Raw genomic sequence first — 22,532 nt, forward strand, 5'->3', positions numbered from 1 at the left:
GTGCATTGTGAATTTGCTGTGGCAGTCTTCTGCCACAGTGAATCTTCTGCCCCTTGCATTATCAATATTAGTGTTCCATTTGGTTCTTCTCCATCTTCTCAGTTGTGCATGTTTGAATGCTATTATCTCACAATCTTCCAAAAGGCAAGATGTTTTCTGGATCCTACTGAACAATTCCCATCTGAATGTCACGTCTGATATATGGCATCATGATGGGTGACAGCTTGAGACTGATTGTCTTGGCAAGACTTATATGCGGTCTCCACAAAGTGATCTCCAGTCTGTCTGCACTGCTATTAAGAATGAGACCTTTCAATCCTGTAGATGGTTGTGTGGCATATCTGCTGATTCAGGGTTTAGTGTTGCAGGTTTATGGTATCCTTATATTGTAAGATTTTAATTTCAAGCATGCAAAACTAGGTACACCGGCTGCCACTAGTTGCAACTTCAAAAGTGCTCAATATGACTAGGTTATGCACAATGTAAATTGATGAAGCCATGCATTTTCAATTGAACCATTAATGATTGAGGAGAGCAAAATCATGTTGCAGATATATCTTTTGTTTCAGTCTCTTGAAGTTAGTTTGTGTCAATTGAGTTTTTGAACTCATGAGCTTTTTACGCTTAACTCTTTTCTTCATTTAGTGTCAATTGAGTGTTTTGAATTCATGAGCTTTTTACATTTAAAAACTCTTTTCTTCATTTAGCTGTCTGTCTGGTGGGGTTTACTTGTTTTATATTTTGGAACTCACACCTGAGTTTTAACAGGAACATCATATGAAAATAAGTATGTTTTTAACACGATTGTGACAGTTGAATTTTACTTTTTTACCAGCGAGTTTGGAACCTGAGGGTCCACCTCACAATCTTGAATCTCTCTTACAGTTTCTGAGTGTGGCATTTAGAACCAGGTAAGCAGTAGTCTTCTGTTTGTTTTTGACATTCTTTGGTTGTTTAGGTGACGGGCATTTTTGGATTCTAAAGAGCCGTGATCCTGTGGCTACTTGTCCTGCTTGCAAGTGAGAGCTTATGTGATAGATTCACAAGTTGGTAGTTGTGTGTGTACTGGTAGAGCTGCTGTGTAAAGGCTTTCAAACAGGTTGCATGCTTTTCTGCAGAAGCAACGTGGAATGTGATTGTGATCAATGAACTTTTCTTATTTTGCATTAATCTTTTGCTGTATGTTGCAATCCCAACTTTTTAGGCAGTCACTGTTCTTGCATGAGTTGAATTTCCTTTTCTAAATTGATAGTTTCTTCTTATGTTTTTCATTACTGGCTTTTGAAAAAATGTGAGAAGCATGCTATGGAAACTTAAATTGAAGATACATGCGTCTGGCATTTGCTTTCTTTCAGGAGGCTGGGCATAAAGCACATAATTTTTACCTTCTAAAATTTATGTTTTGGAAGACGGTGAAACCACATGACTTACTGGAACTCCTTTTTTTCCTGTAACATACTCGGCTGCACCTAGAGTAAACTTTATTTTCCCCACTGTAAAGTATCCAAAGTCCCAATTATTTGTCCTGCTTCAGTGTCGATGACAAGTGTAGATAACATGCAGTCAATGAACTTTTTATTTCCCCCACTGTAAAGTATCCAAAGTCCCAATTATTTGTCCTGCTTCAGTGTCGATGACAAGTGTAGATAACATGCAGTCAATGAACTATATCTAAACAAGCGCATTGAGAGCACTAAGTAAATGGAAGGCAGTGATTGACAATATGACTTGTGATTCTTCATTCGATTAGACCAATGGAAATTACAGGTGTTATTATCTTCATTGGGGAGGCTTTTGTGTGAACATTTAGCCTCCCTAATAAGCTACGCAGCAGAAATGAAGGAGTCCGACGATGCTTTTGGGTGGGACCATTCTTTAGCTAGTAAAAGTAGCCTATTGTGTAGTTCTGTGAAGCAAAATAGGAGCCATACATGTATGGAAGTATGTTGCAGGTATGTTTGTCACCTGACCAGAAATCCTTTTCTGTTTTATAGGTATCATATCTTAATTTCATCAATCAATTTGTTGCGAGTATTAGAAATAAAGATGAGATGAGAAATTTCATCTCACGTGCTATAGGATAAAGGCAAAAAGCAAAGCCACATACCTTTTGTTAAAAGCTTATAATCTTCTGAACTACTAAAAAGCTCAATTATGTCTTATCCAAACAACCACTCTATATTATACGTTTGCAAGCATTTGCAAACTCAAATAGGCAAGTATGATAAAATATATGCTCTTGAAGTTGGGGTATTAGATAATATGATTTTCCTTTGGGTTAATGGTGCTCTTAGCAGGTTTTTGGCTTTACATATGGTGCTGGCTAGAAGGCCAATTGCTATTATCTTGTTGGGAATATTTTCCCTCGTATGTGAACATGCTTATGTGTATAAAACACCTTTTCTATGAGTATGAATCACACTATATGAACACACTTTAGGTGCATTAAATAAAGGGTAAGGTAGCTGGTGTAGCTCGTGGCCCCTGTATAAACAGGGTGATGCAACTCGTCTTTTCAGTTCTCTTTCTTTAATTTATCAAGAAATACTCGCTTGAGTTTTCTCCTCTCTTTGAGTCACTATATCATTTCCAACAGGCAGTGGCAAAGCTCTGCGCCTTCTTTGCTTTGATGTTCAATGGCACACAACTCAATGAGCTCTTCTGCAAAGCTATTTTCATTGTGTTTGCTCTCAGCCCATCATTTTTGACAGCCATGCTAGTTGGCCATGGATCTTCCCACTCAATGTGCTCAATCTGCATGCAAGCTCAGCAGCAATGTCAGTCTTTTGCCAAGCAGTCAATGCCCGTGTCATCCAGGTCTGCATTAATAAAGCAGCCTTTAACACCATCTTGTCTCTAACATCTCCCCATTTGCAGTGCACAATCCCATCATCCATAGTTACCTGGAATGGGGAACGGGAATGAGAACGGGACCCCCTGGAACGGGGGGAATATCCAAGGTCGGGGAACAGGAACAGCACATGTCTTAAGTGCCCCAAATATGCCCTGCATGACCCAAATTGCCCCAAAGAATGTCCCTCTAATTGCCTCAATACCCCTCAATGCTTGAAATTGACCCAAATGTCCCAAATTTGACTTGATCACCCCCATAGCTCCAAATTGCCTTGAATTGCCCCAATTATCCCAATTTCCCTTGAAATTAGACAATATAAATGGATGAATACCTTGGAATTGAGGATAGGTTGAAATTTGATTGTGATTTGCAAGAGTTGATAATGCATCAAATTTGAACTTTGCATGGACTCCTAATTAGCTTGTGGGTTGTCTTGACACTTTGAATCATCAACCCGAGAGAGAGAGAGAGAGAGAGAGAGAGAGAGAGAGAGATTAGTGTGTGTACATTAGGCAATGGAGATGGGTGAACATGTGGTAGGAGTGTGACCCAAGCAAAAATAAAAAACTGAAAAAAACGTCAATTTTCGGTCAACATGCTTGGAACGGCCATTCCAAACAGGGAACGGCAGGGGGAATGGCCTTGGGAACAGCAGGGGACGTTCCCTGGCCGTTTCACCTCCTTGGAGGGTTTGGAACGTGTTAGGCCGTTCCTACAAGCCGGAACAGCCATTCCCTGTTTCTATGCCATCATCAAATGGCCAAGTCAACCAAGTCACCTTTTCTTGTCCCCCCTGCAAAGAGAAAAACACATGGTAATGTACTAACTACAAAAAAGGAAGTTTGTACAGAGGTCCATTGTCTTAATAAAAGCCTTTTACATGAATAGTAAATACATAGCCCCTCATCATGAAGCCCAAGAATTTAGAACTGAAAAGGGCCTGTAGAAACAGCTAAAATCCAAGGATCAGCATGCTCCTTGGGTAAGATACCGGGATTGACATAGGATGACACTTACTCGCAAGCAATGGATATGTCCCTTCACTTAATGCTGTCCTGAAAAATAAAGGCATTCCATGTAATTGGATTATGTCAGAGTCCCAAATACTGGAGTAGGTTAAAAGAGCAAATTGAAGTGTGAATGATGCTGAGCAGTAGAGGGTCTTCCAAAGATCCAATTTGATGGGGTAATGGGTTCACTGGCTATGTATCTCTGGACTGACAGTCAATACATGGACCAAATATGACTGCAAGTAGGCATTTGATAAATCTATGGTTTTGGCATGTAGTACAAGAGAAACGTTCTTCATTGGTGAAGTGCAATTACAATTGGCAAATCTCCTACCATATTCCTACATATGAAAACCTTTCCTTCTCTCTCCTCAGCATCCTTCTCTCTCTCTCTCCTTGTCAATTGGCTTTTGTCTCTCCCTCCACAATTTTCTCTGTTTGTGTAATTGTCCTAATTTGTTTTTCTAAGGTCCATAAATTAATAATTTGATGTTTCAAAGGCTTATATTTCTAAAAGCTTTTAAACACGAAAAGTTAATATTCATTTTCCTATTTCTTCTATTTTTCCCTTTTTTTCATTTCTACTGACTGATTTCGAGACAGGTATGGCTGATTCCTAGTCTCTTCATTGCTGACGAAATTCATCATGTGTCGATTTCCTTGATGGATGATGGATCAGATGCTCATGCTCTAGGCGGAAGAGCTGGCATTCGACTTTGCATGAGCAAAACTTGAATCTGGAAGTTTAGAGATTGACAAACCCAAAGATGATGGAAGAAGAAGAAGAAGAAAAAGAGGAGGAGGAGGAGGAGGAGGAGAGAGGGGTTTGAAGATATTATTGAGGTCTTTCCCTTCCCTTTGGACCTTTGGTATCAGGGTCAGTCATGACTTTTGGAAATGTGCATTCACTTGGGCATATACCTGAAATCAGGATTCCTATGAGTCGCTAAGAAGTGGTAGATACTAGGGGCACATCTTGTATCATCCACATCGTTTGGAGGATGTTTATCAACATCTTTGATGATTGGATTTCTATTCCATATAGTGTATCTAGTTTGCACTCCTTGGGCTAGACCATCCATATTAACACTACTGCAGATGCTCTGCCACGCTGGCTCGTTTCCGGATCTTCCATGGTGCTTTGGAGCTCAATCATTTCTCCTCTATACCATATTGTTAAATGGTCATAGTTACACGGCAATCTATTTCATGGTGTTAAAAGGAACTTGGGAACACACTCCATAAGTGCCACTATTCCCATTCTTGTGTCACTAACGTGTAGTATGATGAAGCTATCTTGGTTTGTATATTGGTGAAGTTTGAAAATTTAATAATTTCTTTATCATGTGAGAGTTTTGTGCAAAGCCTGTATTGAAGTAGTTATCTTTTTGGCCCTTGTATCATCATATGCTGCAAAGCTTGTCAACCTGTTATAGTGATGTGGTAATCTCTAATATGTTGGGTATCTCACACGCCTTACTTACGCCTACGCTCATATGGGAGTGTGCGGGTGATCACTAGGACACTGGGGCACTTTTTACTCTCGGTAGGAGAGGTTTTTTCCCCCAGATTATGTGTACTATTTTGTATGTGCTTGTGGTGCACACTTACGGGCACTTACTGTGTTCGGGTGTGAACAGCCCCTTATAACCCTAAGGTATAAGGGTTATCATTTGTACTTTCAGCTAATACTCTATTCAGTACTATTGCATTGGGTATCGTGCTCAACTCTGTCTCTCACTCTCACACTGTCTACTGCACTTCAGCTGCACCTCGATCCTCTCCCATCTGACATTTGGTATCAGAGCTGGTCAGCAGCTCTGTTCGGTTCCCGAGGACTTGCGTCAGCACTGACAGCTCGTCAGTACCTGTCTGGTACAGCACGTGCAGCCTGTACCTTCGTTAGCAGCCACGTCACTTGCAGCTCAGTCCTGCCCGTCATCAGGTCATCAGTCACTCAGCGCCACGTCACTGCTAAAGGCCACCCGCCACCTGTCTATCAGAGCTCCCGCCTCTGCCGCCTGTGCCCGTTACATCCTGTGACCCCGTCACCTCCTGTGTGTCGCCTGCAGCCCCGCCAACTCCGCCAGCTGTGTCCTCTATGCTGAATTCTTATTTGCAGCAGAAGGGCATTATCCATCAGTACACTACTGCATATACTCCACAGCAGAATGGGGTAGCAGAGAGGAAAAATCGGTCACTCATGGAGATGGCCAGATGTATGCTGAAGGCAAAGAGTTTGCCTCATAGTTTTTGGATGGAAGCCGTCATGTGCGCTTGCCACATTTTGAACAGATGCCCTACCAAGGCCTTGAAAACCGTCACACCTTTTGAGGCTTGGCACAGCCGCAAACCTTCTGTTGGCCACTTCCGTACTTTTGGGTGTCTTGCATATGCCCATATTCCACAGGTACTTCGAAAGAAGTTGGACAACAAGGCTGTAAAATGCATCTTTATGGGATATAGCAGTGAAAGCAAAGGCTACAAACTCTATGATCCCGTGACCAAGAAGGTTTTTGTCAGCAGGGATGTTGTATTTGATGAAAAATCAGAATTATCCTTGGCTGGTTTTGATACATATCAGGCTGCCCGTGATGTCTTTGAAGGGCTGCTGCCCATCACATTTGGTGATTCAGCTGGTACTTCAGCAAATGAACCTAATGTTCAGCCAGCTGCTCCTATGGAACATGCAGTAAATCAGCACATTGCTGAAACTGAAATTCAGCAGGAACTTGTACACAGTCAGGAAGCAAGACAGGTGCCTAGATGGTACACGCAGACTATGAGAGATAGTCATTTGGAAACACCCTTGGCTGGTCGTACTCGAAGGCAAACTCGACTGCATGATTCAGCACATTCCATGGAGTTTGTTATGGCAGCATGTACTCATGATAACGAGGAGCCTGAATGTTTTGAGGATGCACGACATAGTGTGCATTGGATGGCAGCCATGCAAGCTGAATTGGATTCTATTCATAAGAATCATACTTGGGATTTGGTGTCTTTGCCAGTTGGCAAGCGTGCCATTGGTACGAAATGGGTCTACAAATTGAAAAGGAATGCAGATGGATCCATAGATAAGTACAAGGCACGGCTGGTAGCTAAAGGCTACGCACAGAAAAAGGGCATTGACTATGAGGAGACCTTTGCTCCTACCTCCCGTATGACGACCATTCGGTCTATGATTGCCTTGGCTGCACATTTTGGTTGGAAAGTGCATCAGCTGGATATAAAGACTGCATTCTTACATGGGGAACTTCAGGAAGAAGTGTATGTACAGCAGCCCATTGGTTTTGCAGTTGAAGGCTCAGAAAATTTAGTATGCAAGCTGAAAAAAGCTCTATATGGTTTGAAACAAGCTCCACGAGCTTGGTACGCAAAGATAGATGCTTTCTTGCTTAGTCAGGGGTTTGTAAACAGCCCATCTGAGTCTACCCTTTATGTACATAAAGAGGGGGGATCCATGCTGATTTTGTGTCTATATGTAGATGACCTTTTGCTCACTGGAACACATGCTGATCAGATTTCAGCATTCAAAAATAATTTACAGCAAACTTTTGACATGTCTGACTTGGGTATTTTGCACTATTACTTGGGCATCCAGTTTGTACATGATGCTAGAGGCATTGGATTATGTCAGTCAAGGTACATTGGGCAACTTCTTGAGAAGTTTGGCTTACAGGATTGCAAGCCAGTTTGTACACCCATGGAACCTGGGCTCAAACTGTCATTACATGATGACAGTGATTTGTTTGATATCCATACTTATGCTCCAGCAGTGGGATGTCTCATCTATCTATGCCACACTCGGCCAGACATACAGTTTGCCGTTTCAGTTTTGAGCAGGTACATGCATCAGCCTCGTATGTCGCATTGGCAAGCTGTGAAGCGTGTGTTTCGTTACTTGCAGGGTACTAGAGCTCTTGGATTGCTTTATGCCAAGGGGGGACCACTGCAGTTACATGCTTACAGTGACTCTGATTGGGCTGGTGATTTTGATACTCGTCACTCCACTAGTGGCAATTGTTTCTTTCTTGGCTCGTCATGCATTTCTTGGCTTAGCAAGAAACAATCCACTGTTGCCACGTCGTCATGTGAAGCTGAGTACAAGGCAGCCTTCACTACTGCAGTTGAGTGCGTATGGCTTAGACGCTTACTTGCTGATTTGGATGTATCTGTTACGGAGCCTACTCCTTTATATACTGACAGTCAGAGTGCCATTGCAGTGGCACGGAACCCTGTGTTTCATGCTCGCACGAAACACATAGAGATTCACTACCACTTTGTCAGAGAGAGGCTACATGCAGGTGATATCAGCCTTGTCTACTGTCCTACCACCAGCAATGTGGCAGACATCTTCACCAAAGCTCTTCCACGAGACAAATTTGAAGCATTTCGCGATGCTTTGAATTTGACGCCCTTTGGTGGCGGATGATCCTTGTACACTTGATCACTCTTCACTCCAGGGGGGTTTGTTGGGTATCTCACACGCCTTACTTACGCCTACGCTCATATGGGAGTGTGCGGGTGATCACTAGGACACTGGGGCACTTTTTACTCTCGGTAGGAGAGGTTTTTTCCCCCAGATTATGTGTACTATTTTGTATGTGCTTGTGGTGCACACTTACGGGCACTTACTGTGTTCGGGTGTGAACAGCCCCTTATAACCCTAAGGTATAAGGGTTATCATTTGTACTTTCAGCTAATACTCTATTCAATACTATTGCATTGGGTATCGTGCTCAACTCTGTCTCTCACTCTCACACTGTCTACTGCACTTCAGCTGCACCTCGATCCTCTCCCATCTGACATAATATACTTAGTGCCCTTGTTTTCTATCTGAAAGGAGTCCTTTTCCATCTATACATTCCCATTCTATGTGACTATGGTTATGTTAAGCTAAAAAGGTACATTATACATTCAACCTTTATTAAGCTCATAAAACAGCCACAAATCTCAAATGCACAAGAATGCTGTAAGTGTTCCATAAGCAAACCTGCAAAGAAAATATTGAAGTGTGTGCGTGTCTGCCAAGTGGGGGGTGCAGCTATAAATAGCAAGAGCACAAAAAAACTGGTTGACTTGATCTAGGAGAGGCCATAAATGCTGGCCGACCAGCAATAAATGCTGGTCACATAGAAAGAAATTTCAGGAAAAATAGGGGACACCGCAAAAAAATCCCAGATGGCAAAGACTATGGAAAGCAGTAATTGGCCTAGGAATGCACACTGGAAGCTAACAAAGAAAGAAAATGCACCTAAACTGCCAGAGTTCCTATATCTCCATCAGACTTTGACAAGAGCTCACAACCAAGAGATGATAGATTGACATGACTAGCACAAGCAGGCTAACGGATACACTTTGATATCTTCCTTTGATTGCTCCCATGGGGGTCATCGGTTTTGTCGGGCTGCTTTGTTGCATTTTTTACATTCATTGATTCATTCATTCAACATATATTATTCTTTCAGTTTCATCTCTATTCTTTCCTATTTTTGCATTTTGTGTATTTGCTTGAGCTATTTTGTTTTAGTTGTGTTCGTACAGTTTGTATTTTCACAGTACAAAACCTAGCATACCTTCACATGGCATTGGAGTTGATGCTCTACTAAAAAGTATGCCTTGCGGCTATTGTGAAGGCTTGGCTTGTCCGAGCTACAGGAGTTACACACAACTAACTTACTATAGACACCTTTCTCTTAGGAATCCATTGTGCCTGCTCAAACTTTTCCATGAGTGAAGGCCTTGAGGTAGTATTATGCTCTCAATGAGATAGTGTACCTATTAAATTACCTTCTATTTCATTTGAGCATGTTGTTGGTGTAAGAAAAGAGAACATAGTAAGCTACAATAGATTTGTGAGCAAGTGTCGAATAGTGAATATGGAGAATCAAAAACCTTGATTATTGCATGTGCTTTTGTTTTCTTCATTGTGACCATAGTTGAGGTTTTAGACTTAGACGTAATTTAGTGATTTCTTGCATCAAGGTATAGCCTAATGCCTCTATATGATAACTTATTTCCTCTCTAGTCGATTTTGTAGAGGGCTGTGAGTTTCATAGCTTTCACTTTGGCTTCTAGATGGGAGCCTACAAATGATGAGTGTGCTGAGCTAAAAATACATTAGCCGGACTTAAACAACCCCAAAACACGCTTAATTAATGAATAAACCTTATTACTTAAAAAAGAAATACGATCCCAAAGAGTCATTGTGTTCCATATGCAAAACCTTAATTTGGGTGCCCCAAACATTCTATAAATAGGCATGTAGTCCACCACTCTCTCTCAATCTCACTTTTGCAGGTCTCAGGAGCCGTATCTGTATTGCCATATCCCATTCACGGAGGACATCGTGGTTAGAGTCTTCCATTGTAGTCTCCATCTATTTGGCATTTGATTTCAATCTCTCACTTATCCCCTACCTCCTAGAGCTGTTGCCATCATTGGAAAACTTGCATTTGCTATTGTTAGGGTCTTTACTAATTGTCACCATCATCTGTATTTAATCGCCATCAGTAGGAGCTGTCGCCATCATCATCCTATTTGCTCTTGCAGTCAATCTCTCTCCTCCAACTGTCATCATTAGCATTTGCACTGTCGCCACCAATTTTCATATGTCGCCCATCAATAGTTAACTCGCGTTTGTCAGTACGGTACAATCGCTAGGTTTTCTCTCTGTTGCATATTCTCTCCCCTATTGCATCTCCACATTAGATACAGTCTTTTGTGGCTGTGTCTGTTGGTGTTCGACACATGGAGACTGTCTTGTTGCGTTTCATTGCATAGTGTGTTTACTATATGAGCACTATTAGTAGCCATTCACTTCATTATTCATTGTGTTCATCGTCTTTGAGTTACCTTGATCCTAATTGTCATTAGTTTATGCTTCTTCAATGGCAACACTTTTGGGTTCATTTTGATGAAGTACCATAATGACCATTAGCTAGGGGATCATTTTCTTTTAGTCCTTCCGTCACATGGTATCAAAGCTAGGTACTCTCTAAGAAACCTTGGCCTTTGATTGGAAAGCTTAATTGTAGAAGCAGGAACAGTAGAAGGGTTAGATAACTTTGAATGTATTCACATTACCGCTTCAATCTCCATAGTCAAACAGGGGCGGAAATATTTAGGAGTGGGCCTCTAACATGGGCGGAGAACCATTAGACTACCATGGAGTTCATAGATTATATCAAATTTCTACGGATGAGAATAATTTCATCCTATGCATAAGGTTGAGTAGGAAGTTGAAGGTAAGCTTCAGTTATCTTCTTTAGATTCGGTGCACAAAACTAATGATCTTGCAGAACCTTTCGAATCTCCACTATAGATTGGCTATCTGCAAGGGGAACCTAGTTCAAATTACACACCACTTTCTAGGTAATGAGGAAGACATGTATTACTTTATGAACTCAAAACTAGGTAAGAAGTTAAAAGAAGAACTTGTAAGTATTTCTTCCCTTTCTTTTCCTTCAAATGATTTTATTTCTCATGGTCAATTTGGAGTAGGTGCATCTTTATCTAATGCATTTAATGGACAAAAGGAACCAACCATGTTTTCCACAACAATATCTATCACTAATTTATTTGGGCTCCTATCCATCCCTCCCTCATCTTTCACTGCACCTTCCTTTGTGCTTTCATTAAGTGCACTACCTTTACCACCACACACCACATCGGGGGATTTTGCACATTTAGGCACAACCTTTAGGACCTCTTTATACTCGTTTTCGGATGGTGTATTTGTAACGGAGGCTCCATCTCCCATACGCTTACTTTTGGATTATTCCTCTAGGAGTGCATCTTAGATATACTTGAGTGTGGATCGTTTAGTGCCGCAGTTTGTCTCTATGGTTTTACCTAGTGGAACATCTAGTCATCATGTTATATGCCAGTCGACATTTGGACAAGGCTATTGTATCCTAGTGTCTTCACCTTCACCTACGGTACCACATGGAACTATGATAGTTTCGATACCTTTGCATCAGCACTTATTGGTCATTAGTAGTCTGTTTCTTCCTATCCACCATTATCTCCTTCTCCTTTTTATACACCACCACCAACACCATCTTATCCTCCACATTATCCCATCTATCCACCTTCACAGATACCTGATGGTTCTAACTTCTCTTTTGTCAAGTATTATTTTAATGACAAGACATGTTTCAATGGATCAAAGTAGATCACTTGGTCTAATTTGATGAGGCATATCTTAAACTCTCAGAATCTATGGGATTTAGTGCAAGGATTGAAACCCCAACTTGATCTTGCAGCTGTTCCATACGAGGTCGTCCACTCATGGAAGGCTCGTAATGTCTTCGCTATTGTTGGACTTATGTAGGGCTTATTACTTGAGTTTCATTCTCAGCTTCAATATTTCGACTTAGCATTTGAGCGTTGGGCACACTTAACTAATCACTATACCAGGATAGGATCCCTTGCATCAATTTGGATCATGAGCTCCAAATTTTTTAAATCACTGACAAGGATGACTTGAAAGTCAAGTTGATTGAGTAGTGACATTTTCTCGTTGAGCTCTCAAGCATTGGGGCTCCTAAGTACTTTAAGGGGGTTATCCTATTTCTTAACAAGCTGCCAAGAAAATGTTTCCGTTTTGTACAACAGAATTTCACAGCCTCAGATGCTCACATTTTATGAGTTTGAGTGTCAGCTGTTGCGTTGCACACGGTTGTTCGATCAATTTCATAACACATCCTTGATAAGAGGGGGTTCTCGTTGCATCTTCTCAGAAGGGGCCGTAAGGTAAGGGTAAACAAATTTCAAATCAAAATCAAAATCAAAACAAGACTAGTGAATCCTAAGGATCCACACAATAAACTCTTAAACTTGGATGGCAGAATGAAGCTAAGAAGAATTGGTATTGTCAACATTGTCAAAAGATTGGTCATTATGTTGACGAGTGTTAATCTAAGGCAAGAATCATACAGCCAAAATCAAAGAATCAGACCCTCGCACTTGGTCAGGTAATCCCTAGGAAGGGAAACATGGTGGTGCACCCTTAGCAGGGGCAGTGGTGAGGCTAGACCCACATTGCCATCGATCAGTCATCACAATTGACGAACTAAACTCCAGAGGATTGTTTGAATGGTTTGTAGAGGCCCACATTATCTCCTTAGCGACATTGGATGTAAGTCTTGTTCGCATATGCGAGTTGTCCCTTGACGAGGTGACTATAGAGACGGCCCATTCATCACAATCGAGTACATCAGTACCTATTTGGCTTGTGGATAGTGAAGCTACCTATCACATGACTGTTATGGGTAACATTTTCAATGCCCGAGCCCCTGCAGCCAGGAGAATCCGTGTAGGAAATAACTCCTCCGTCAAGATTCAAGCCTAGGGTTGTGTCAATTTTGCCACTAACTAAGGTTTGGATCTAGCTTTGCTGTATGATGTCTATCATGTTTCCTAGCTTGGGGTGAACTTGTTGTCCGTTTATTAACATTGCTAGTTGGGGCGAGCAGTTTTCTTCACAGCAACCATAGTCGAGGTTCTAGACTCTTAGATTGGTTTAGTGATTGCTTGCGGCAAGGCATAGCCTAATGGCCCCTATCATATGATCAATTTTCTTACTGAGCCAACCGTTGATGATTCAGAGTTTCATCGCTTCCAAGCCTTCGCCACTACAAGCATGAGATAGCAGCCGAGCAAGCCCTCGTTGAACATAGAAGTGTCGCATAATGCTTAACTGAGTTGGATGCTAAACTCAAAGTATTCGCACATGTCTACGCCCTTGTGGACATGGGTTTATTTCCTAAGGAGCAGCTTGAAGAATACTTGCCATTTCCCCTATCCTGGGAAGAGCAATAACATCTTGACGAGCACTATAACAAGCTCTTGCATGAATGCATGCGACTCACCTCTGACGAGGAAGCCGACGAACTACGCTTAACTGTGACATTCAATGATGTGCTCTGCCAACCAAATCTCTTAGAGATAGAGCAACTAAAGTAACAATCAGAGGGTCGAAGTCAATTTGAAAAACGTTGGTTTGAAAACGGTGTTGCAATGGCCAAACTAGGAACCCAAATTATGATAGTCTCAGAGGAGCAATTGGCCAAATGGCGATCTCAAAGAGACCCAACCTATGTGGCACCAACGTTCTTTTGAGTGCTGATTGCCATTTTATGAGTTGTCGTGTTAAGGGATGGTTGAGGGCCTTCCACGTCTCAAACTATCTCGTGAGGTCTGTAAAGCATGTTATGTAGGTAAGCAACATCGTACATCCTTCTCTAAGTAGTTTACCACTTGTGCTGAGGAACCCCTTTAGCTCAATCATGTCTATCTTTGTGGTTTCAGATCCACAGTCGCCTTAAATGGCGTGCTATACTTTTTTTCGATAGCAGATGATTTTTCTAGGTATATATACGAACCACGGTATGCTTTTTCAAGCACAAGTTCGATACCTTCTCTTATTTCAGTGCTTGGGTGTTGTAGGTATCAAAAGATGACGTACTAGCGAGACAGTAGGGTTGGCGGTGAGGAACACGGAGTGAACTCGGCCAACATGGAGAAGAAAAGAGAAGAGAGAAGAAACCCTGATGAATGGAATGATGAAGATCTGAATCATGGAGTGAATGTGATACAAAGGAACAAGGGTGCCGTAGCACAAGGAAGATGATGATGACAGCCATGAACCACGAACCGCAATGTCCTCCTGAAGGGATGTGAGGGTAGTGGAGAGGCTGGAGAGAAGAGGTGATGGATAGAATGAATCAGCCATGAGGAATGAATGAGAGAGTGGTCTATAAATAGGCACAGTTAGTCTAGGATGGCGCCCCTTTCTGGGGCTGCAAACTCTAAGCGCAAAACGCAGAAACACAAAAACGCAAATTGCGTCACCCGCAAATTGCGGGTGAAGGGTTTCTCAACACCCTCTCTTAGGCCCAAAAAGGGGAACAAGAGAAGAGTGAGGTGGAGATGCAATGCTATATGTTGAAGAATGCTCATGCAGTAGGTGCCACTGATGATGGAGTGTTGTCCTCCAAATCAAGACCATAATGCCTCAAGAGAGTCGCCAAAAGAGCACTAGCTTTGATAATATATGCCACGATTTACAAAAGAAAACACAATGTACAATCACAATTGAAACACCATGAACTCAAATACTATTGCAAAATTGCAAAAATGCAAAAATGAAGATAATTGAATAATGAATGAATGAAAATATATAGAATGCTCCAGGGGAGAGCTGTCCAACAGCCAGCGGCTCTCGTGGGAGCAAGTTGAGGGAGGTATTGATGTGTGTCATCCACCGGAGATGGATCTTGAGTGTAGTAACCATGAGTTGGACTAGAGGCTGATGAACAGAAGTGCTGAAAATGCAAAGACGACTTGCTTTAGATGACGATGAAGTTGGCAAGCCGAGGCAAAATGCAACCTATAGGAGTCACTAGGCTGAAGGGCGACAATTGGAGATGATCACAAAAGTAGGCTGAATGTAGAGGACAATAATTGGAGCAAAATGCAGCCTGAAGAAGTCAATAGGATGAAAACTATAGTTGTGGATAACCATTGCAAGAGCTGGAGGTGGTTGTGGCAGCAAACTAGAGTGAAACACAATCTAGTGGAGCCACTAGACTAATGGAGCGTGACGTTGCAGACCACCAGCCGGAACACGCCAGCGACCAAGTGCCAGCGCGACCCGCGACCATCATGGGTGGTCGTTGGGTAGGCGATGTGGCGCCTGACAGGTCACAGATCTGGACAGCGGGTCAATGGACCTATCTTCCGTTTTTTTTTCTAGAAAATTTTGGGTTATTTTATCTCCTCTCTTCAATGTGTTCGCGCGTGCAAGCACAATGCGCAGCTTTGTGCAGATTTAGGCCCAGAAAATTGGGGCTTTTCCAGATTGAGTGCTGTTCATGCAAAATTGAGGATTTGCGTCAGAAATTGCAGACATTGTTTGTGTTTGAATTGGGGATTTCGCCAAATTTACTGAAATTTTACTCATTTGAGTGAAATTTCTCAACATTGGACCCATAAAATTTGGGGCTTTTGCTGTATTGGTGAAATTTTGTTCCGCTGAGTTAGATTAGCTAACATTGGTGCACATTTGGACTTGAGAAATTTGGGGCTTTTGCAAAATTTTGCGAAATTTTACTAATTTTGCCCGTTTTATGCTCTTGGTAACATGTATTAATGCAATTGGGGGAGATTTGATAGTGAAAATTTGGGGCTTTTGCTGAAATCTGTGGATTTTGCCAAAGTTAATGCATGAAATGCACTTTGGGAATATTGCTGAAGCAATCTTGTGGTTATAAGCCGAGTAATTTGAGCTTTTTTGTCTCCCGCTTGTGCGATTTTGGAGAAATTGCGGAGATTTCTTCGTGTTTTGGGTATCAGAAGATAATACGAACACATACGTATATAGTATACATGTTGGACAGCTCCCATTGAGTTGATGTATTTGCTGATTATTCATATTGCAGCAGTCTTAGTGATCATTTGCAGATTTGGGATTGTTGCATATGTATTTTTGGTGATATTGCTGAAGTGGGAGTTACTTGGCAGTGATGTATGCATTTAATGTATGCTGAAATTGCAGTCATACTGCTGAAAGTCATTCGTTCTACTGCTGTACATGTACTTGGACTGAATCTTGCTATTATTTGCTGAAAAATTGGACTGAAATCAGCCGAAAATTCAGCTCATTTTTGCTGTCACAAAATGTAGCATTGAATTTCTAGTTTATTGCTGAAAAATGGCTGCAAATGCTTCTAATAGCAGTGACACTAAATCCCTCTTTGAAATCAAGAGGTTTGATGGAACGAGCTTTGACTTGTGGAAAGATAGGATGCAAGGCATTTTGTTTCTCAAGGACTATGAAGATGCTCTCTTGGAGACTAAGCCTGCAGCTATGACAGATGTAGATTGGGCTAGACTTAATAAAAAGGCCATTGCATACATTAAGATGGCAGTGTCTGATGATGTACTTACAAACATCAAGCGTCTTGATACAGGTTATGCTATATGGAAAAAGCTTAAGGACACTTATGAAAATACAACTCCTGTGAATCAAGTGCATCTTATGCGTAAACTTGTGAACATGGAGTTGGATGAGTCTAAGCTAGCATTTGAGCATTTGAGTGCTTTTACAAGAGTTTTGAGTCAATTGCAGGACTTTGGTTTGGCGGCTTTCAATGATAAATTGAAAGCTATTTTCTTGTTGATGACTTTGCTTGACAGCTGGGGATCTTTGGTTGTGTCACTTAGCAACAACCCCGCTTTGACTTTTGATGGTGTTAGAGGTACAATCCTTAATGAATAAATCAGAAGAAAGTCTAGTGGCGAAAGTAGTGGCTCAGCTTACCATGTAAGAGGCAGGTCTGAAAAGAGGGGTAATGCAGCCAGTAAAGGGAAAAGTAGAAGGAAAAGCAAGGGCAAACAATAGAATGCCACATGCTATCAGTGTGGGTGTAAAGGGCATAAAAAGCCCAATTGCCGGTACCTCAAGAAAGAGCAAGAAAGAAAAAAATAGGAGGGTAAGAAAAAGAAGGATGATAAGAAAGATGATGACAACTCCTCCTCAAAAGAAGTTGCCAAGGAAAATGTTGTATCTAGTGTGGTGATTGAAGAGCTTTCTGACACTGAAGAGATACTTGTTCTAGCCTCATGTAATGATGCAGATATTATGGCAGCAGCAGGTGATATGCACATCACCAAAAAGGAGGTAATTGATGCCTTACTTTCAGCTCATAATGGGTTGTCACAATCATGGATAGTGGACAACGGTGCCTCTTTTCATGTCACCCCCTCTCTTTGGAGTCATTTTCTGAATACATTGTAGGCTGCCTAGGCAAGGTTTACTTGGGTAATAACTATGCATGTGAGATAGAGGGTGTTGACACCACTTGGCTCTTGAAAATGGCCAAGAGCTGATTTTGCAGAATGTCAGATTTGTACCTGGCATAAAGAAAAGTCTACTATCAGTTGGGCAACTTGATGCTAAAGGGTATTTTACTACCTTTAGTGGTGGATCTTGGAAGGTCCATAAGGGCTCTATGCTAATTGTTAAAGGCAACAAAAGGGGGAGGTAATTGATGCCTTACTTTCAGATCATAATGGGTTGTCACAATCATGGATAGTGGACAACGGTGCCTCTTTTCATGTCACCCCCTCTCTTTGGAGTCATTTTCTGAATACATTGTAGGCTGCCTAGGCAAGGTTTACTTGGGTAATAACTATGCATGTGAGATAGAGGGTGTTGACACCACTTGGCTCTTGAAAATGGCCAAGAGCTGATTTTGCAGAATGTCAGATTTGTACCTGGCATAAAGAAAAGTCTACTATCAGTTGGGCAACTTGATGCTAAAGGGTATTTTACTACCTTTGGTGGTGGATCTTGGAAGGTTCATAAGGGCTCTATGCTAATTGTTAAAGGCAACAAAAGGGGGACTTCATATTACTTGCATTGTAAAGCATTACTTGGCAAGTTATTGGCTGTGGCCGAAGTCCATTCACGGATGGAGCCTTGGCACAAAATACTTTATGAGCCAGAAAGGCCTTCAAGTTCTCTCCTCTTTAGGGAGATTTGATGTAAAAGGCTCTGGTCTTGAATTTTGTAATGATTGCTTATATAGAAAACATGTGAAGCCTCCTTATTACTTTGGTGTCATTGAGAAGTCTAATGCTCTTGACTTAGTACACTTTGATGTGTGCACTATGCTTGTTAATTTGTATGGGATGCGTGCTACTTTGTTACTTTCATTGATGATTTCAGTAGAAAGTGATGGGTGTATGTATTTAAAAGCAAAAAGGAAGTATTGGATGCTTTTAAAAAGTTTCATGCTTTTGTTACCACACAAAAAGGGCTTAAGTTGAAAGCAATAAGGATAGATAATGGGGGTGAGTATGTCTCAAATGAATTTAACAAGTTTTGTGAGATACATGGCATTAACAGGGAGTTGACAGACCCTTATAATCGTGCATCAAATGGCGTGGCTGAAAGATTTAACTGCACACTTTGTGAGAGAGTCAGATGCATGTTGTCCACAGCTAATCTCCCGCAACAGTTTTGGGGAGAGGTTCTTAAAACTGCAGTTCATATATGTAATCGCTCTCCCAATCGTGCATTGGAAAATGACATTCCTAAAGAGGTTTGGTTTGGCAAACTTGTTTCATATGACCATTTGCGTGTCTTTGGTTGTGATGCCTTTGTGCATGTACCAGTAGAATAGAGGACCAAACTAGACATGAAATCCATCAAGGGCATCTTCATGGGATATGGAGATGAGGGACAGATGGGTTATAGAGTTTGGCTTCCTCAAGGCAGGAAGATAGTCTGCAGCCGGGATGTAGTATTTAATGAGGCAAAGTTATTGAAAAATGCTACACATGGTGATCTTGACAAAAAGAAGGTAAAATTTCAGTATGAACACCCAGCCATTCAGCAGCCATTAGTTGAAAGTTCTATCCCTTTCGATGCTGAAAATGATCAGCAACCTATTGTGCTAAAGCTAGAAGATCATTGACAACAAATAGATGCATAGGATGAAATAGGATAGCAAGAAGAACATGCTGAAAACAGATTACAGCAGCAAGAAAATGCTGAAAATCAGCTACCTAGTGATGGTGTGCACATTCCTCAGGATGTAGGCCCACTGCCTGATAATACAGATCATTGGGTAAGACGGTCTACACATGTCAGAAGGCAGCCACAGAGGTTTCAACCATCTTTGGATTGCATTTTGTTGATTGATGAGGGTGAGCCTTTGACATTTAAAGAGGCACAATCATGTGAAAACAAGAGAAAGTGGGAGCTTGCTATGCAGGAAGAGATGAAGTCTCTATATGCAAATAACACATGGGAGCTTGTACCTTTGCCCAAGGATAGGAAAGCTATCCCTAATGAATGGGTTTACAAAGTGAAATGTATTGATGGGAAGTCCAAGTACAAGGCACGGCTTGTTGCTAAGGGGTATACATACAAGGAAGGCATAGACTTCCAAGAGGTCTTTTCACCAGTGATGAAGATGACTACTCTTCGTGTTATGCTTGCTCTCACTACATCCTTGGATTTAGAGTTGGATCAGATGGATGTGAAGACTGCTTTTCTTCATGGTGACTTGGATGAAGAGCTATACCTGAAGTAGCCAGAAGGATTTGTTATTCCAGGAAAAGAGCATTTGGTTTGTAAGCTGAAACGCAACTTATATGGGCTGAAACAAGCCCCTAGACAATGGTACAAAAAATTTGATACCTTTATGCTTAGCCATGGATTTGAACACAGTCATGTAGATCACTACTTATACACTAAAAAGGCTGATGATGGAAGCCTTATTGTGCAGGTTTTATATGTGGATGACATGCTGATTGCAGGACAGCATAAGAGTACTTTGAATGCTCTTAAAAGGCCGCTGAGTTCAGCCTTCTCCATGAAAGATTTGGGGGAAGTTGAACACATTTTGGGCATGCACATTAAAAGAGATAGAGGGCAACATTTGTTGTTTCTCTCACAGGACAAGTACATCAACAAAGTACGTGACAGGTTTGATATGGCTGATGCTAAGCCTCTTGGTGTGCCTTTACCGCCACATTCAAAGCTTAGCAAATCTGATTTCCCTAAGGATGATGCAGTTGCTAGTACCATGAAGGGTATACCTTATGCATCAGCTTGTGGATCTTTGATGTATGCCATGGTTGCAACTCGCCCTGACATTGCTCATGCAATGGGAGTTGTTAGCAGATTTATGTCTAACCCTAGCAAGCCACATTGGGAAGCAGTGAAATGTATCTTCAGATACTTGAAATGTACACAAGAAAAGTGTATATGCTATGGAAAGGGTAAACTAGAGTTGTAGGGATTTTGTGATTCAGGCATGGCAGGAGATCTTGATACTAGGAAATCTACCAATGGGTATGTTTTTACTTTGGTTGGTTGGGCTATCTCTTGGTGTTCAAGATTGGAGAAAGTTGTGGCATTGAGTACTAAAGAAGTTGAATATATTTCAGCCCACTGAAACTTCTAAGGAAGCTATTTGGCTTGGCTGTCTGGTCAAGGATTTTGGTCTTTCTTCACGTCTTCACGTACTCTAGTGCTTGGTTGTGATAGCCAGAGTGCAGTATGTCTAGCTAAGAATGCTATGCTCCATGCATGTACCAAACACATAGATGTTCGATATCACTTTATTCGATAGGTCTTGGATGATGGTCTTGTCACACTAACTAAGGTTAAAACCCAAGATAACCTTGCAGATATTCTCACTAAGTGTCTTGCAAAGGCTCAAGATTGGCATTGCATTCTTTTATGGGAGTTGGTTAGCTTAAAGGTACCACTTCGGGCCTTTAAGTGGGAGGTTGTTGGGTGTAAAGTCCCTTCGTCTCCGTCTTATGGGTGTGAACACACCCTTAATGTACCCTAACATGTAAATACATTCTTTTATTGTTTGTGTACCATCACAATGATACACCTATATTTGCGTTTACTCCCCCTAACTCTTAGCTTAGCTAAGCTCAGCTCAATTCTTCAGCTAATGCCTTGATCTCGCACTCCATTGCGCACTCACCCCTTCACATGGCACTACTTGAATGAGGCACTTGATGGATGGATGTTGAGAAGAATTGGGGTAAGATGCAAAACAAGGCATGTAAGTGACCTAGCATACTCTCTATTTATACATGAGGAACCAATTAGGAGTTTGTCTATGGGACATTGAAGCACACTAAGTGAATTGGAGTTTTGGGGCTGTTTAATGAGCTAATTAACGTTTGCCGTGTGGTACACATTTTTTCCCTTAACACTTTCATTGAGCAGGATGGGAGCTCGCATGAACATTCTCAAATCTAGGCATCATGGTGTCACATTGTCATGTCTTGAGTTCAACTTAATTTATCATCTAGGGTGGCACGATTGGGTTTGTGGGCTGTATGAGATGCCATCAATTGGTCTCGAGTTTATTCTTTCCATCATATACATAAATACTTTCGAGTTTTGTGGGGTTGCCAGTTGATTTGGATCTGTATGGAGGAATGGTTTTTGGAGTGACCTAGCATACTCTCTATTTATACATGAGGAACCAATTAGGAGTTTGTCTATGGGACATTGAAGCACACTAAGTGAATTTGAGTTTTGGGGCTGTTTAATGAGCTAATTAACGTTTAATGTGTGGTACACATTTTTTAGCTTAATACTTTCATTGAGCAGGATGGGAGCTCGCATGAACATTCTCGAATCTAGGCATCATGGTGTCACATTGTCATGTCTTGAGTTCAACTTAATTTATCATCTAGGGTGGCACGATTGGGTTTGTGGGCTGTATGAGATGCCATCAATTGGTCTCGAGTTTATTCTTTCCATCATATCCATAAATACTTTCGAGTTTCGTGGGGTTGCCAGTTGATTTGGACTTGTATGGAGGAATGGTTTTTGAAGTGATCTAGCAATTAGGTTTATCACAAGATGGCTCAGAAAGAAAATAATATTTGTGTCGAGAAAAACGATGTACCAGAGAGACAGTAGGGTTTGCGGGGTGGAACAAAGAGTGTGTACGACAAACATTGAAAAAGAAAAGAAACTCAGAAGAACATGATGATAATGCACTGAATCATGTTATAATGAGAAAAGCTGATACAGTGGAGCCGAAGCTCAGAAGATAATTGCATTGTCCTGTCTGAATCAGACGGCAATACTTGTAGGTTATCTGCATAGT

The 22,532-nt window shown here is 41.4% G+C and overlaps 1 protein-coding gene across 4 annotated transcripts in view; it reads left to right on the forward strand.

Annotated features, from left to right (window-relative positions):
• LOC148028135 (actin protein 2/3 complex subunit-like protein) overlaps positions 1-22,532 on the forward strand; it is a 65,162-nt gene that overhangs the window by 23,510 nt on the left and 19,120 nt on the right. For 3 of the 4 annotated variants that reach the window (XM_087689814.1, XM_087689815.1, XM_087689812.1), the window contains exon 8: positions 836-911. In XM_087689814.1, coding sequence (XP_087545940.1) covers positions 836-911 — 76 coding nt within the window. Of the gene's footprint in view, positions 1-835; positions 912-958; positions 1,020-22,532 lie in introns of all 4 variants that reach the window. The other variant, XM_087689813.1, reaches the window with a different exon arrangement.

This window comes from Lygodium microphyllum, chromosome 12 (assembly GCF_053477565.2).
Source record: "Lygodium microphyllum isolate KBCC chromosome 12, Lygodium_microphyllum_v1.1.10, whole genome shotgun sequence".
Lineage (NCBI taxonomy): Eukaryota > Viridiplantae > Streptophyta > Polypodiopsida > Schizaeales > Lygodiaceae > Lygodium > Lygodium microphyllum.